Genomic DNA, 15683 nt, shown 5'->3' with positions numbered 1-15683 from the left:
GCTCGTGTGGGACATTTGAAGCGCAGGCACGGCAGCTGTGCTCCGAGGACGGCCCCTTCACTCCAATCAGCTGCCTCCCAGCACGCAGAATCGCCCCGCTCCCCCGCCCGCCCCTGCCTGTTGTGGGGTCCTCCCCCGACAGCCAGGCCCAGCCCTGGGACCCTCGCCAATCCCGGTCCCCTGCTCCCAGCAGCCCTAGCACTTGCCCCAGAGAGGGTCAATGTCAAGCAGCAGGGACTCGTGAGGGTGAGTCACAGCCTCGTAGGGGAGGCAGAGCCCTGTGCTCCCACCACGGGGTTGGGGGGGGGGTTGTGGTGGTAAGGGGGTGAAAGAGGGAGGAGGAAGGACAGTGGGAAGTGAGGTCAGTGGGGAAGGGGGGCGAGATGGGGGACAGAAGGGAAGACCTTGGACAGGTCTTGGCTGGGACGCTCGTGTTTTCCGAGGCCCAGATCGGGGTCCTCAGGAGCCTTTGGTCCTGGTGGTGCCCAGGCCCTGGCTCGAGTTTGCCGGCCAGGGGTCCGCACAGCTCCCAGCCTTGGCACTTTCCAGGGCGAGGGGCGCGGGGGCCCAGCTGTCCTCTCCAGGAAGCTGCGGCAGGAGCCCCCTCCCCAGAGCTCCGCTGCGCCTCTGGCTGCTGGGGACAACACACGGACAGGAGGCCCTTGGACTCCTTTTTTTTTTACATAAATAGTTTATTTTTTATTGTTTTCCCCCCCATTACCATTTAATCCCCCTTACGCCCTCTTCCACCTCACTCGCCCTTGATTCTTGACATTAAAGACCCACTGGGCCCCCGCAATGGGGTCAGCCCCGAACCTTCCAGAGCTGCCTGACCCCACCCCCCTCACAGAAGTCCCCCAGCTGGTCGCTGCTCCCTGACTGGGCAGGACAAATGTGGATTCCAGTGTTGACCACCCTGCGGTCCCCAGGGAACCTCTCACGGGCGGGAGTCGGGGCGCTGGAGACCAAGCGGGAGGGAGGCCATCCTGGCCAGGACGCAGCAGAGGGCTGGGTGCAGACTGGGGTGGGGACAAGGACGGGGTGGGCGATGACAGCTGTGGGCCTGGAAGACTGCCCCGGGGGCAGGTAAGACCATGCCTCTTCAGCGCCCCTGTGACCTTTGGGTCGGGGGAAGGGCCCGTCACCGAGGATGAAACTGTCCCAGGTGGGGTAAGAATGCCGCCTGCCCCATAAAGGGTGCTCTGAAAAGCTGGGCCTTGGGAAAACAGAGCTGGGACGCACCGCCACGGGGCCAGAGCGGCCAGCTGCCTCGCCCAGCCGGCGTCTCGGCCCTGGGACCACGGCCAGGGCGCAGCTGGGCAGCCTCCTCCTCCTCCCAGGCCAGGCTGGGAAGATGTTCTAAAGCCACAGCTGCCCGCCCCACGGTGGGGCGGACTGGGCTGGCTGTGGCGGCTGAGGTCCTGGGGAGTGTCTGAGCAGCAGGGCCAGCAGACAGAATCCGTTCCAGCCACCTCGCCTTATATGGGGGCACCGGGGGCCCAGGGAGCAGCGACAGGCTCAGGCAGCTGCGGCCTGCTCGTCCCCCCACCCCAACCCAGTCACTAGTCTTGGTGCCACCTCGGGGGGCGGGGGTTACTGCTCCCCTCCTCTGCGATGCAGATGGTACAGGGTCCATGGCACCCAGAGACCAGGGTTCCAACTGCTCTGGACCCCCCAGCACTGCCCAGTGCCCGGGGCTCTTGTGCCCACGGGCAGCCCCTGGGTGCAGTGAGAGGGGCCACTCCAGCCTCCACAGCGGTTGGTCCCAGGGGCCGGGCGGGGTGGGGATAAGGCGACAGCCCTGACCTAGAGCGCTCCCAGGCCTAACCCTGCTAACCACAGATCTCCTCCCACGAGGCCCAGTGTGGGTGGAGGCGAGAAGCAGGGGCCCCTCTTGCCCTCGCAAAGTGGTCTTGGTCTTGAAGGGCAGGGACTCACCCTTGCACCGACCTTTGTGGGGACACTTCTCGGCCATGGGCCGTCTTCAGATTTCGAGCAGTGTCCCCACCTTCTACGCATGGGTGGAGGGGCAGTAGCAACCCCCCAGTGAGATAGCTACAGTGTCTCCAGACCTTGCCCAGCATCCCCTGGGGCACAGAACTCCCCCTGTGGGAGAACCGATGGGGCAAGGCAGGGCTGCAGACCCTTGGAAAGGTCGAGCTGAGCTGACCTAAGCCGCCTGACACAGCCCACATCCTGTATTCTCTTAAAGTGGGTTTGGGGGGAGGGGTGTCAGACTCGGGCATTTCGACCCGTTTCCAGCACAGGAAGCAGGCAGGGAACCAGGGGAGGGGGGTGGTATCGGGGAGCGCCTAGAGGGCACGGAAGGGCGCTGCGTCCCTGAAGCCAGTCCATGCTCCCCAAGCCCAAGGCCAGAGAGTGTGGGGCGCACGGCTGTGACCAAGCCCCAGGCCCAGGCCGGTGTGGAACTGGGAGAAGGGCGAGGGGTGGCCTCCCAGGCCCGGAGGTAACGGGGCAGAAGCAGGCGAGCCCGGTCCCCTGCCACCTCCTCAGAGAAGGAAACCAGCCTCAGACAGAAAGAGCTGGAACCGGGCTCAGCTTCCCTGCGTGGCTGCCCCCGTCCCAGCCGGCTGAGATCCCGGCCCCAACACCTCCAGGGCCCCTGGGGGTCAGGGCGGAGGACAGCACCACACGCCAGTGCTTCTTCGCTCCAAGTGCCGCTGGTGACCCTTCCGCCACTCTTTCGGGGTGACGTGCGTCTTCTAATGCCTTCGTGTTCAAAGTCTGGGTGGCTCCTCGTCACACTCATTTAAGAGCCACATGAAGGGCTCTTTGCTACAAAGACAAACAAGGGGTTTCTCGTGACCAGTGTTAAACCTGGCTTCCGCACGGAGCCAGCTCCTCTCTTCTGCTCCAAGTCCGGGTCTGGGCCCACCAGTGTCAAACGGCCACAGGCAGAACCACAGGCCCCACTTTCCTGGGTGTGCGTGCCTGGGTTACCCAACTGCCTCCTTTGCAGAACCTTCTGGACACATTAAACTGCAAGATTCCTTCCAGGCAACAACAATGGAAACTGCATGGAGAGGGTCAGGACCACTGCCCAGGTGGGCGCCGGGGAACCCAGCGTTTTGAGTCGAGGTCGCCACCGGACCGTGCAGGTTCTCAGCAGAGGCCGGGTGAGAGGCCGCGGCCACAGCGGCCAGGAGCTGCCCAGCCTGCTCTTCGGGGCCACCGCTGCGCGTTCCGAAGGGCTGCCGCACGGCCGGGCGTGCCCTCCGCATCCACGTGGCCCGGCATGGAGGCCCAGGCGGCAGCCCTCTTCGCGTGAAGTTCCGCCGTGCTTGCAAAGGAGGGAGGCCTGGCTTCCCACAGCCGTGGCGGGAGAACGTTCCTCCCTGTGAGCATTTCAGATGACAGCGGATCCCAGGTGTCTTTCTGCACCGGCCGTTTCCTGCGCATGGACCTCGCACACGTGCGGTCACAGGAGGCCCGGCAACACCCCCGTCGGCCTCTGCCCAGCAGGGCCCTCCCGGAACAGAGTGGACACCTTCACTCTTCTCTCCACACGGGTGCCGGCCTCCTGCCGCTCTCAGGGCCCCCGCCCCACGGCGCGCCTCTGGGGCCTCGAGAAGAGCTCCAGGGACCCTTGGGTGCTGGCGGTGGGAAGGAGCCATCCATCCTGAGGTCTCTTTCTGCAGTTTGGCAGCAGAGGTGGGGGACCCGCTCACGTGTGGCCGTGTGCTGTGTTCCAGAGCTGCTGGCCTGTTCACAAAGGCCTCCCCATGGGACAGGCGGCCCCGCCCATTCTCCCTGGGGTCCAGTGTGGTCTTTGCAGGGGAAGCCCCTGCGTGTCCCTCCAAGACCAGTGAGGCGTCGTGTCCATGAAGCCTCGTGTTAATGGTGCAGGTGGGGCCCAGAGTCTCCCTTTGCCACCGGCCCGATGGAGTCAATTCTCAAGCTGCCATCCGCCGTCCCTCTTGGTGACACCTCACAGAAGCCTCGTCCACGTCCCGAACGGTGAGTCCTTGTCAAACATGGTCTTGGAAGGAAAGGGAAGGGAGAGGGGTGTGAAATACTGGGCCTGCTCCCTTTCATCTTGGAGGCAGAGCTTTTCTAAGGACTCGGGACGGTGGAACCGAGGGTTCGACACCGCTGCCTGCAAACGGCGTGCTTTACCCGCCTCAGACCAGGCAGGCCCCAAGGTTTTAGTGACTTGTGCCCCAGAGTTAGCTGAAATCAGCTGGCATGCGCCGTGGGTGTGATGTCCAGCGGCCAGTCGGCCGACCTGACCCAGGCTCGCCTGGGCAACAGGTGGGCCCGCTTGTGGTGGGAGCTCTGGGCACCTGGGCAAACAACTCCCTGTAGGTCAGAGGTGTCAAACTCATTGTCACCAGGGGCCACATCAGCCTCGAGGCTGCCTTCAAAGGGCCGAATGTAACTTTAGGACTGAATAAATGTAACTGCTCCTTAACAGTTAAGTGAGAGCTCGGCGCTGACCCCAGGTAGAGACAAGGTGCCGGCCAATAAAACAAGGTGGGCCTTGCGTGTGCCACCTGTGCTGTAGGCGGAGAGACGGGGCTCAGACAGGTGCAGCCACTTGCCAAAGGTGTCTGACTGGCTGCAAAGTGGCTCACAGACTGAAGCACCTTCTGGTGGGAAACCAGAGACTGTGGGTGAACATTTTTCCCAAACTGGGATGGGGGTCACAACGACCTTCACTCCCAGGACTGTGGGTTGCTCGGCTCCCCCAGGAAACACCAGGTAACTGATCTGTTAGGAAGGACCCAGTGTCTGGACTCACTCGAGACGCCCGTGGGGCCGGGGGGTGGGTGTATGCACAGAGGCAATGAGGATAGAGAACGGAAGGTTGGTGGAGGCGCCGGAGGTCCTCGTCCTACTTGTCTCTGCCTTGGATACGTCTGCAGAATTCTGCAGCCCGTCGGCAAGTGGCCACGTGGCCGGGACTATGTGCCGAACAAAGGGGGCCGGTGGGAAGTGCCTTCCCTGGGGTTTCAGTGCCTCTGAAAACGGAAGCACCTATGTCCCAGTCACCAAGTATCGCTCATGCCAAATGGCAAACACTGAGAAAGCGGCTGCCGAGCCACCGAGCCCTCAGAACCTGTACACTTTCCCCCTGAGCCTCCCTGCCTCTTGGCACACTCACCGGTCTGCTCCAGCTCTGGCCTCGAGGCGTGGGCACCTGGTGGAACAAACGAGAAATGCTCAGGGCAGGCTGCAAAGGGTGGGAAGGGGCCAATCTGAAGACACCAGTGGCCAGAGTGCCTGGGCTGGGAACAGACTCCCGGGGGAGGCGTCCTCAGGCCACGCTGCTTTTGGGGCAGGTGCTTTATAAGGCACCTGCTTTAAGTGTGGGCTTTGTAAGGGTTTTAAGTGTGGGAGAAGCACAGTAAGGTGTTTCGTGCTCCGGAATTTTTGCAGCCTGGCCAATGGGCAGCTCTGCCTCCACAGAAATGAACTCCCTGCTGGCCTCTGGATTTGGGGCCCATCCTCCCCACCCCACACCCGGGAGACGGTGTGAGGAACTCGGAGCCTCAGCCCTGGGGCTTCCAACCCACGTGGGGAGCTGTGCACGCTCAGGGTATGAACACGATTAAAACGGACTTCAATGAAACCACCTCCTTGCCGAGTTTTGAAACAGCTTGAAAAGGGCAAAAATGCTGCTCCCACGCCAAATAAAAGCCAAACATCTCTCTGTGCATGCCCCCACAGGGTACCTGCATAGTTCCAGCGGGGACACCGGCCCTTGAACCACAAGAACACGACCGCGACCACCACCGCTGCCACACCCAAAACAATCAGCACCGTGAGCCCGGTCCTGGAGTTCTCCGGCGGGGTGTGCGCCGGGTTCTTGAGGGTGTCGTTGGTGTTGTGCTCTGTGACGCTGGCATTGGCCTCACTGGCTAGTGCTACGAGAAAGAGGAGAATAAACCAAGACTTACAGGGCAAGGAGGAAGGGGTCTTCTTTCACCTTGAAGAAGAAAATGTTCATTCCAGAGAACTTCCCTGACACCATGTTGCGACTTTTGAAATGTGAAGCTGACGGCGAGAAGGGCTTTCTCCCCCGGGGGCGACTCCACCCCACCTGCCTAGTGGTCCACGCTGGGGTTGGGGCTGGGGCTGTGGCAGGAGGCACAGGTTCTTCCTGGCTTTTTACATTCTACTGCTTTCACCGTTTTCTAGCTTTCCTGCTGACTTTAAATCTCAGTGAAATTCCTACATGGCATGAAAGTAATTGCTTTAAGGCAAACAATTCGGTGGCACTTGCGCACCCACAACGCGGCGTGCTCGCAGCCGCTGCCCGAGGCCAGGGCTTTCTCATCGCCCAGAAGGACGCCCATGGCCACCACCAGTCACTCCTCAACCCTCCCCGAGTCCCTGACACCCTCGGACCTCCTTCCTGTCTCTAAGGGGCTGCCCACGCTGGGTATTTCCTGTCAAAGGAATCATACGGCATGTGACCTTTTCAGACTGGCTTATTTCACCTAGCATGTTTGCGTGCCCCGCCCACCCTGGAGGTCAGGGCAGGCCTCCTGCCTGGGCAGGCCCGCGGGGCCCCCACTCAGAAGGGCCTGTGCTCCTCGTGGTGCTCTGTGGTCACGTCTCGGATTCCTGTTGAGTTTGAACAAGGGGCCCTGCACTCCCCCCACTGTGCGCTGAGCCCCGCAGGTCCTGTGATGGGAACCCCTTTCCTGCAGCGGGCGAGGCCCTCAGACACTCTCCACCTTCTCCCTCTCGCCTCAACACTCCGGGATCGCCTGTGGCCTCTACGGAGGAGGCACCTGTCTGCACCCCTTCCACCCGGCGGCCCTGGGCCAGCAGCCAGGCCCAGCTGGACCCCACGGCGGGGCGGGGCACACACCCAAAGGCAAAGAGCTCGGGGTGTAGCTGTGCAGGTGTGGGCTTCAGTCCCGACTCTGCCACTGCCTAGCTCTGGGGCTTCTGAAAATGTTACATAGCCTTTCAGAGCCTCAGTCCCTCATCTGGGAAATGGGCCTCCAAACTGACCCCGTGGGTGAAGAATAAAAGTCAAGTAAGTGTGTGTGGAGACAGGGTGATTCCGTCACCGCGCACCTGACTCTTCCCTCCTCCCCTTCTTTCTAACTACTGCCGCCGCCGCAGGGTTCTCTCACAGGGGCTTTGTCTTCCGCCGGGGAGGGTCTCCCGCCACCCCAGGCCCACAACCTCGGGCTGGGGTCGGCCTGCAGAGCCCGGGTCCCTTACCTGTCTGGCTGCTGACAGTCAGGTTCTGGTGCAGAAGCACGTTCTCGATGCAGCAGCCGACGTTCATGTTGGGGACCCGCCGGATCCTCAGGACGCTGACCACGTCGTACAGGCCCCGAGGGTTCAGGGAGACCGTGCTGTTCTGCAGGGCCTCGTCCAGCAGGCTGTTGTCCGTCTTGTTGATCCAGTACACCTTTGGCTCGGGATAGCCGTCCTTGGATGTGCACGTGAAGGTGAGCTCCTCGTCCTGGGGGGTGCTCGAGGGGATGCTGACCACGGGCATGCTGTAGTTTGCTGCGGGGGGAGGGAGACAGGCGGTGAGGCAGGCCAGGCTCCAAAGGCCAGGGGTGGAGGGGTGCCCAGGGCCGGGTCAGAGGGGAGGCGTGCCCCGGATCCTGGTGGAGAGGCAGGCCCCGGGCTGCAGTCTGGGCGGGGAGCACAGACCCCGTTCTGCCCAAGGGCCGCCCCCTCCACTCCCAACAGAGGAGTAATAGAGCCTGCGGGCAGTGGCTGGCACCGCTCCCCGCTCCAGCGGGTCCGGGCGCATTTGCATCAGGGACACAGAGAGCTTGCGTTCCTCTGAACCGAGCACAGCGCATCTCTGAGCTGAACGGTGCCCGGAGCCTCTCGGTGGGCTTGAGTTTTCCTCCTGAATGCTGATCTCAAAACTACCTTCTAGCACTCCCTCCCAATTTTCCTTTAAGAATCTAGTCTGAGCTGAGTTGGGGAGTTCAAGGCAAAGGTGGCCAGATGAGAGGGGTTTCTGTGAAACCAGGGAACCCCAGGTCATGAAAAACTTTCTTAGGGGTTGAATGAGGTTTCGACCAATTCAGCTTCGCGCGCAGCTGAGCGGAAGGCTGCTAACTGGGACCGGGCTCTTCTTAGGGGGAGGAACCGGCGGAGGAGCCAGGGGAGGGGCCTCGCCCAGGCTCTCTCCAGGCCTTACGGAAGGCTGGGACCGGCGTCAGTGGGCGGTGTCGGCACTCTTACCTGCCACGTGCAGCGTGACCACAGTATTCACGATCTTCTCGAAGTTCCTAATGACCAGGCAGTTAAACTCCTGCTCGTCTTGGGGGGTGATGTTGTGGAGGTGTAGAGAGAAGTCTCCGAGCTTCATGCGGTCTAGGGACATCTGGGCCCGGTCCTTGTACTGGTTGTTGCCGTGGCCGACGGTGCTGTTCTCGGACAGGTAAGTCACAATGGTCGGGGTGCCAGAAACACTGATTTGCCAGTACACATAAAGCTGATTTAAATCAAAATCCTCTTCTGTGGTGTGGATGCAGCTGAGCTCCACGTCGCTCCCCACCATGGCTCTGACTGTGGTCTCTTGCGTATCTGCAGCGAGTCAAAAAGCACATGGTCTCTCCGGGGTCGGCTCCTAGCCTGCGACGCTACCCGGGTGGGGTGGAGGGGACCCTCGCACACCCCAGTTCTAACTCACTCCAGTAGGAAAGGAACACATGCCCAAGATACACCCAGGAAGGTAGTATTTTAAAAGTTCAGAATTTGCCCTGGCTGGCGTAGCTCAGTGGATTGAGCGCGGGCTGTGAACCAAAGTGACGCAGGTTCGATTCCCAGTCAGGGTACATGCCTGGGTTGCAGGCCATGACCCCCAGCAACCACACACTGATGTTTCTCTCTCTCTCTCTCTAGCTTCCTCCCTTCCCTCTCTAAAAATAAATAAATAACATCTTAAAAAAGAAGTTCGGAATTTGCACTACGCTCCTGCACTGGGTTGGCTCCGGCTGGTCTCCTGCTGGTACGTGAGAGGCTGCGAGCAGTGGGAATAGCGGGGCGGGGCACCGGGACCCTGCTGGACTCTCTTTGCTACCTCTTGGGAGTTTACGGTTCATTCACATTAAAAAGGTTTGTAAAAAGTCAGACATTTGAAGGAAAACATTAGTTTCTCAACAACAGCCTTATAACGCAGCTTGCGCTGTGTCGAGAAAGCATGTGGTGTGTCCAGACTGGCTTCACCGTCTGTGTCACCACTTGGACGCCGGCAGGAAAAGCGGCCGTGTCCCCTGCATGGCCACCCTCTGAGCTGGGAGGCTGGGCAAGGTCTCTGTCCCCTGCACCCATCCCTGTCCTTGCTCTTCTGGAAGCTGAGGTTTCCGCCCCCAGCCCCCACCCCCCTCCACCCCCGCACCCGGGTGAAGGGACCCAGAAGAAAAGGAAGCCCCGCTCATCTGGAAAGCAGAGGGAGGAAGTGCCTGCCACCTACACCGGACACATGATGAAACAAGAACTGCGGGGGCTGCACGAGCGTCCCCTTTGCGGCCCTCCGTCCCATACGTCACCCAGGCCTGGAGCCCAGCTTTCCCACAGGCGCCCCTGGGAAAGCAAGACGGGCTCTGGCAAGGCCCCCCGCGGACAGCTGCAACCCCTGTCCCACGCTCCGCACTGGAGGGCGTGGAACTGTTCCCCGGATGGACAGATGGACAGACAGACGGACGGCGAGGGCTGTCGGACTTACCGGCTTGCAGGCTGCTGAGCAGCAGCAGCCGCAGCAGCAGTGGTGGCAGCAGCGGGGCAGCCCTGGAAAGAACCAGAAAGGCAGGTGAATCCCGCTTCCTCCAGACGGCAAAGGCTGCTTCTCCCGGGCAGGAGCGGGTTACACCCGTCGGAGAAAACCGACAGCCAGCCCACCGGCCAGGACCCTGCGGCAAGGCCCACCCACCTCGCTGCGCAGCACAGCAGGCCCCGAGCGAGCGGCCAGCAGCCCCTGCAGCCAGCCGCCCCCGCGCCAACGATCCCCTCTAAAACAACGTGTGATAAAGGGCAGTGACAGATGCTCCCAGCGCCACAGCCTTCGACCCCCTGGTGTCCCCAGCCACCAGGGATGGCTTCCAAGAAATTGTATGAAATCAGAAAAGGAAAAAAAAAACCCACTTTCAAAGTATTTATAGCAAGAGTTGCGTTTAGTTTTGGGAGACGAAGGAGAGCTACGGTGCCCAGTGGTGGCCGGTGAGCTGCGGGACACACCTCTGCGGAACTCACTCATTCTGAAACCCAATCAGGAGGCTCCACCCAGCTGGTGGGCAGCGGGGCTGCCGGAGTGAACACCTGTGGACTTCCGAGGCTCCTGGCACCTGGGACCGGGAGTCTTGGCACCCTTTAGCCTAGCTAGCCCCTCCTGCTGGCCTCCCAGAATGCCACGTGCCCTGAGTTCGGGACAGAGACCCTAGAGCCATCCATGACAGCTGTCACCTGACTCCACATAGAGGCATTTCTGTGGCCAGCAGGGGCTCCCCCACACCCCACAGAGGCCACAGCCCGTAGGTCAGCCTGTCCTCACTGTCCCTATTGGGGCCACCATTCCCATCTGTGGGGCCGGCTGTGATAACCTCTGTCTCCAGCCTTGACCGCTCCTGCCATCTCCCCCTGAGCCAGAGCAAATGCAAAGCTAAAACACACAGCTGGGAAAACTCCCTGTGTCCCGGAGCCCACCCTGCCTGTGCGCAGGGTCCAGGATGCGCATGTGCACCCACCAGGGCCTCTTCAGGGCATCTGCGCTCACGCTCTGTGCTCCCGCAGGGGACAGTGTGCCCGGTCCTGGGGGCTGCCTGCCTACAGGCCTCTCAGTACCCTCTCCCTGGGGTGGGGGGGGTCTTCCGACCCTGCTGTCAAACACTGCCACCCACCCCACCCCCGGGCCCACCATCCCCGCCTGCACCCCACCACTGCCTCGCCTGCTGCCCCAGCCCACCCTTCTTGGGTCAGACAGGACAGGGCACAGACAGGGCTACCGTCCCCAGGTGCCGGTAGCTGATGGCTGTGACATTGTAGTACTTTTTTTTTTTTCCTATTGAGGAGACAGAACCGTCCAAAATTACCCACGTTTCTAACTGGGGAGACTGGGCTGCGGGACCTGGATGTGGTCAGGCTTTTGGGGTGTGCGGGTGGAAAAGCTGGGGGCCAGTGTATCAAGGGAGGCACAGGCATGTGCCTGGAAGGTAGCATCTCGGCAAAAAGCTGGGAACAAAGTTGTCCTCCCTCAGGCTGGCAGGAGAGCGGGAGCGGGAGCGGTGGGTGGACCCAGGCAGCTCCACCTCTCCCAGCCTGGCTCTGCTAGCCTAATCGGGAGGGGAGGGGAAATCCCTGCTGTGCGGGAATGGGGGCCTCTCGCCAAACGGAGTCAGCCGCCGGCCTTGGGCCTTGGAGATAATTATATCCCTCATTCTTCCACCCCTGGGCAGCCCTCTGTGCGCGGGGGAGGGGAGTAGGAAGGAGTGCCAGACGCGGAGTGAGCGCTTTCCCTTCCCTTCTGGGGACCCGCCCCCTAGCACACCCACACACAGCGGAGGGTCCGTCCCTACACCCAGCTCCTCACCACCCCACCCCCGCGTCCCCGAGGTGCCCCGGCCAGCAGGTAACCCTGCCGGCCGGCCCAGCCCTAGGCTGCCCTGCTCCCGGTCGCCCACCCTCCGCACGATCCGGCGGCTTCGCAGCTTAGGTGAGCAGGTTCTCGGCCGCGGCCACCAGGGCGCCCCGGGTCGGTCCTTCCCGGGCACCCAGCTCCCTTACTGTGGAGCCTCCGCTTCTTCCCCAGCTCCCGCAGGGCCCGACCGGCCGCCTCTCACCTTCTCAGTGCCATGATAGAAGCGAGGACCTCCGTGCGGGAGACCTCGGGCAGCAGAGCCTTCGGACGGTGGGAACCGGCTCAACTGCGAGCAGGGAAGACGGCCGCTCGCAGGATTGCTGGCTCACAGGAACTTTGGCCCCACCCCCGCCCCGCCCCTGGCCCCACCCCACCTCCTCGGGCCACTGGCTCGCCTCCTCGGAAAGGAAGCTCGGCCACTGGCTCAAGAAAGTTAAGCCTTTTTCGGGCCGTTCCAAGTTGGGTCCCGATGGGCACAGTGCCATGGGCCTTGGAGCTGTAGGTACCGGGGAAGTTGGGGGAAGCGTGGTAGGAGGGAGGAGGGCGGCCAGGGTCTCTGTGGAGGGGCCCTGGAAGGCTAAGTGCTGCCCCCCAACGTCGCGGCGCAGAGTGTCTGGCCCCAAGAGGGTTCCTCCCTCCCTCCCCGCCTCTGTACCTCCAGCTCTTAGGTGGAGTGAGAGGGCCGCATCCATTCAGGAGCAAGCGAATGAATGAGGGGAGGAGGCAAGGCCGGCAGGCAGGCACTGCCAGCCCTAGGTTTGCCCCTCCGCCCCCCAGCGCTGCTCTCCGATTCCGTCTGGGTCCTGGGCCACGGGCCGCAGCACGTTTTCTTAGTGAAGGCTCTGGGAAGCCCGCTGCGTGGAAACCACTCCATCTTTGCTCCTCCAAGTGGGCCAGACCTGGCGCTCAAGTTTTCTGGTCTGGGAAGAGCCACGCAGGGCGGCGGGGCGCAATTCAATGCGCCGTTTGCTCCCTTCCCCCACCCCGGCCAGCGCTCCCCGCTCCCCGCTCTCTTCTCCGCTTGGCCCCGCGAGGTGGGGCCACGAGGGAATAGGGCGCCCCCCCCCCCCGCCACCCGAGGAGGATGCCAGGAAGGGCCTGGGTTCCCAGACACCCAGCTCAGGTCCGGAGGACCGGTCCCAGAGGAGCTGGCAGGAGGGGTGTGTCCGAACACCCGGGCTGATTCAGAGGCCGAGGCCGGCCTACGGGGATTCGGGAGAGGCCAGGTGTAAGGCGAGGGCGGAGCCAAGCCGGGAGGATCCCCGCACCCCAGCCGCCTTCTGCACAGACATACAGTGCGTGACCCCAGGTCCTCCGTGAGCCTGAGCAGAAAAGCTTTTAAAAAGGCGGAAGCTCTGCCTTGTGGAAGTTACCATTCCTGTGGGGACCAGAGCAGAAATGGGGGAACGGAAGGGATGGGCTGGGGGAGGGGGCCGTGTGACAGAAAAGGAGGGGCTGAGGTGCGAGGGCTGGCTCTCAACCCCAGGGCTCCGCCCCTCCAGGCCAGGCCGGGAGATTGGTGTGGGGGATTTAAGGAGACCAAGCGGAGGGCCACCCTCTTTTAGCCTTGGAGAACAGGGCAGACCTTCTTTTGTGGGTCCAGTGCGGGGTAGCGGGGGCATGGACAACCTGAACTGGTTCTGGGGTGGGGCAGGTGGGGGAGAGAGAGAGGGGAGGTGGGGGAAGTCGTGGTGGAGGAGACCAGGAGATGAGTTCTGGAAGGAAACTCAAGATTTTGAGATTTGGTCGGGAGAGCAGGGTGTGGGCCTCAATCAGGTCGGTGGGGGAGGGGTTTCTCAGCACTCACCCCATTTCTGAAGCCAGAAAACCAGTTCCGTCCAGTGCCACGGCTTGAGGAAATGTAGCCGGGTAAACTGGGCGGGGCACGTTATCAGACCCAGAGGTCTGGAGGGGACATGATTCCGGTGGCCTTGGTTCCCCATGAATTGTTTCTTCTCCCCTTGGGCTGGCAGCAGCCGGCAGAGGAAAACAGAGTTTGGGGAGGGCCAGCCTCAAGATCAGCAGCAGGGGAGGCTGGAGGGCTGGGCTGGGCGCGCCCCACCTCTCCTACCTGGCGGCGTCCAGCCCAACCCTCAAACCCCGGGATTCTTGCGATTGGACATGCTGCAGTGATTGGCTGACATGTCAACTCCCCCGCTCCCATGGAAATTCCTACTCTGCCCTTGGGGGTGCCCAGTGGGGAGGGGTGGACCCCACATGCAGTCTCAGTGGCTGTGGGAGGGGAACGTGTGGGGGGGGCAACAGGAACCCCCCTTGCGGAGCTAGGGAGGGACAGCGCCTTTCAGTGCAGCCGGGGCACTGCCCCACGGCAGGGGGGAGGGAGGGGGGAGGAGGGAGGGCTCAACGGGCCTGGCAGGGCAGAGCCGGCAGGAGCTGCGGGCGAGTGAGGGAGGACCAAGGTCTGCCTCCTGGGCAGTCTCCCTGGTCCTAGGCCCAGAAGGCCAAGTACTGTCGCCGCCAGGGTCACCCAAGAGCGGGGACTCTGGGAGGAAACTTACTGTTTGCTGAGCAGGCTGTGGAGTGACAGGGAGTGCAGCTGGGCTGGAAGGGGACATGGAGGTGGACCAGGGCCATGGGGACATCCTGGAGGACTGGGACCAGGGAGGGAGGGGCACCCCCAGGAGCGGGACCAAGAGCACCCCCAGAAACCGCAGCCTGAGAAGTGCATGCTGGTGTCCAACCCCGGCTCTGCAACCCAGGAGCTGTGTGACCCCGGGCAAGCTGCCTGACCCCTCCCTGTGTGCCTGCATTTTCCCTTCTGGGAAGTGGGGACCCCATGAGGGGTCCCTCGTAGAGCAGCCGAGTTAATGCGTGGGTTACAAACACGAAGAGTTTTAAGACAAATGGAAAAAGCAGACCACAGTGGGGGTGGGTGGGTGGGTGGAGAGAGAACCCCCGGAGGGCTATCTAGGCCGACCTGGGGACCCAGGAGCACACGTGTTCCTGCCGGGGACTTCAAGTTCCGGGTGCAGACGTGGAGGCGAGAAGCGGCACCTCGACGCTGGAGACCCAGGGTCCCCCTCAGCTGCCCCCGAGGCAGCTCCCTTGGGGTCCTCACAACCAGGGGCCGATGACATCACAGGTGTCAGTCGACGCTGGCAGCTTGACTGATCCCTGGTCCCAGCAAGCTCATCTCCTCGCTGAGGGTGCCTGTGGGTGCCAGAAGTCGTGACCGCGAGCTTGGTGGCTTAAAGCAACAGCAACACGTTCTGTCAGATCTCAGGGGGCTGGAGTCTGAACTCGGTGCTCCTCCTTCGAGACTCTGTGTAGGGGGTCGTCTCCCTCTGCCCCCGAAAGGACCCTGGTGGTCACATTTAGGGTGCACGTGGGTAGTCCAGGACACTCTCCCCATCTTGACGCCCTCACATCAGCCAGGTTCTTCTTCGCCACATCAAGTGACCTTCATGATTCCCAGGACTTAGGACAAGGACATCTTTTATTGGGGGGAGGCAGAGAGAGGGGCCCTGTGAATGGGATTAGATACTTAGGGGGAGGAACTTTAGCTCCCTGGGAGGGAACCGAACGTGTGAGGCTGCTGGGGGGCAGACTGGTGGGAAGTGCTCACTACTGAGGCCGGTCCGTGCTGCCAGTTGCCTGGGGTGGAAGCAGCCTGCAGTCAGCGCTCCAGCCTCCTCCAGGGCAGGGCCCACCACGCCCTGTCCCGCCCATTGCTGGAACAAGTGCACGTCTTTGCAGCCAGCGTGGATCCAGAGCCTGCCACCCCCCCCACCGGGGAGGCCGGTCTTATCTGCGCTTATCTGTGCATGCTGCTGTCCCTGCACCCCCTCTGTGTTTCCGGGGCTGCTGTGCCCTGGGTCTCATTACAGGTCTTGCTGGATCAGCACCTGGGCATCGGACCTGCGTCAGAGCCCAGGGCCGCCCTCCGCCCACCTGCGAGAGAAGGTTGGCACTCAGTGAAGGTCTCTGTATCAGGGCTCTCTGCAGAAACAAGACCAGCAGGAGGGGTGTGTGGGTGCATGTGTAAAGAAAGAGAGAAAAAGAAGGAGAAAATTTATGTCAAGGAAGTAGCTCATATGGTTTTGGAGACTCGAGAAACCCACATCCGCAGGGCCAGTGG

At 62.2% G+C, this 15683-nt stretch overlaps 1 protein-coding gene across 3 annotated transcripts; it reads right to left on the bottom strand.

Annotated features, from left to right (window-relative positions):
* Positions 1–698: 698 nt before the first annotated feature.
* On the bottom strand, positions 699–13519 carry ICOSLG (inducible T cell costimulator ligand). Of its 3 annotated transcripts, XM_045852575.1 has the most exons (8): positions 12240–12450; positions 11787–11870; positions 9680–9741; positions 8194–8538; positions 7204–7497; positions 5697–5888; positions 5126–5161; positions 699–4000 (listed from the first exon to the last, which is right to left on the bottom strand). In XM_045852575.1, exons 2-8 carry the CDS (start codon positions 11798–11800, stop codon positions 3990–3992), a joined length of 954 nt encoding a protein of 317 aa, XP_045708531.1. In that variant the 5' UTR covers positions 11801–11870; positions 12240–12450; the 3' UTR covers positions 699–3989. The 3 variants fall into 3 exon arrangements, with proteins under 3 accessions (XP_045708531.1, XP_045708535.1, XP_045708532.1); XM_045852579.1 differs by lacking the exons at positions 11787–11870; positions 12240–12450 and adding an exon at positions 13392–13519; XM_045852576.1 differs by lacking the exon at positions 12240–12450 and having other exon boundaries at positions 11787–11919.
* Positions 13520–15683: the final 2164 nt, after the last annotated feature.

The sequence above is a fragment of the Phyllostomus hastatus genome, unplaced genomic scaffold, assembly GCF_019186645.2.
Source record: "Phyllostomus hastatus isolate PE091 unplaced genomic scaffold, TTU_PhHast_1.1 phas_contig_948, whole genome shotgun sequence".
Lineage (NCBI taxonomy): Eukaryota > Metazoa > Chordata > Mammalia > Chiroptera > Phyllostomidae > Phyllostomus > Phyllostomus hastatus.
Note: the sequence above shows the minus strand (reverse complement) of the source record. Positions and strands in the feature narration are given on the sequence as shown.

Coding starts and splice junctions, on each gene's coding strand:
- ICOSLG (XM_045852575.1), bottom strand. Junction 8,539..9,679: donor GCTCAGCAGCCTGCAAGCCG/GTAAGTCCGACA, acceptor GACTCGCTGCAG/ATACGCAAGAGACCACAGTC. Junction 5,889..7,203: donor GACTGTCAGCAGCCAGACAG/GTAAGGGACCCG, acceptor TCTTTCTCGTAG/CACTAGCCAGTGAGGCCAAT.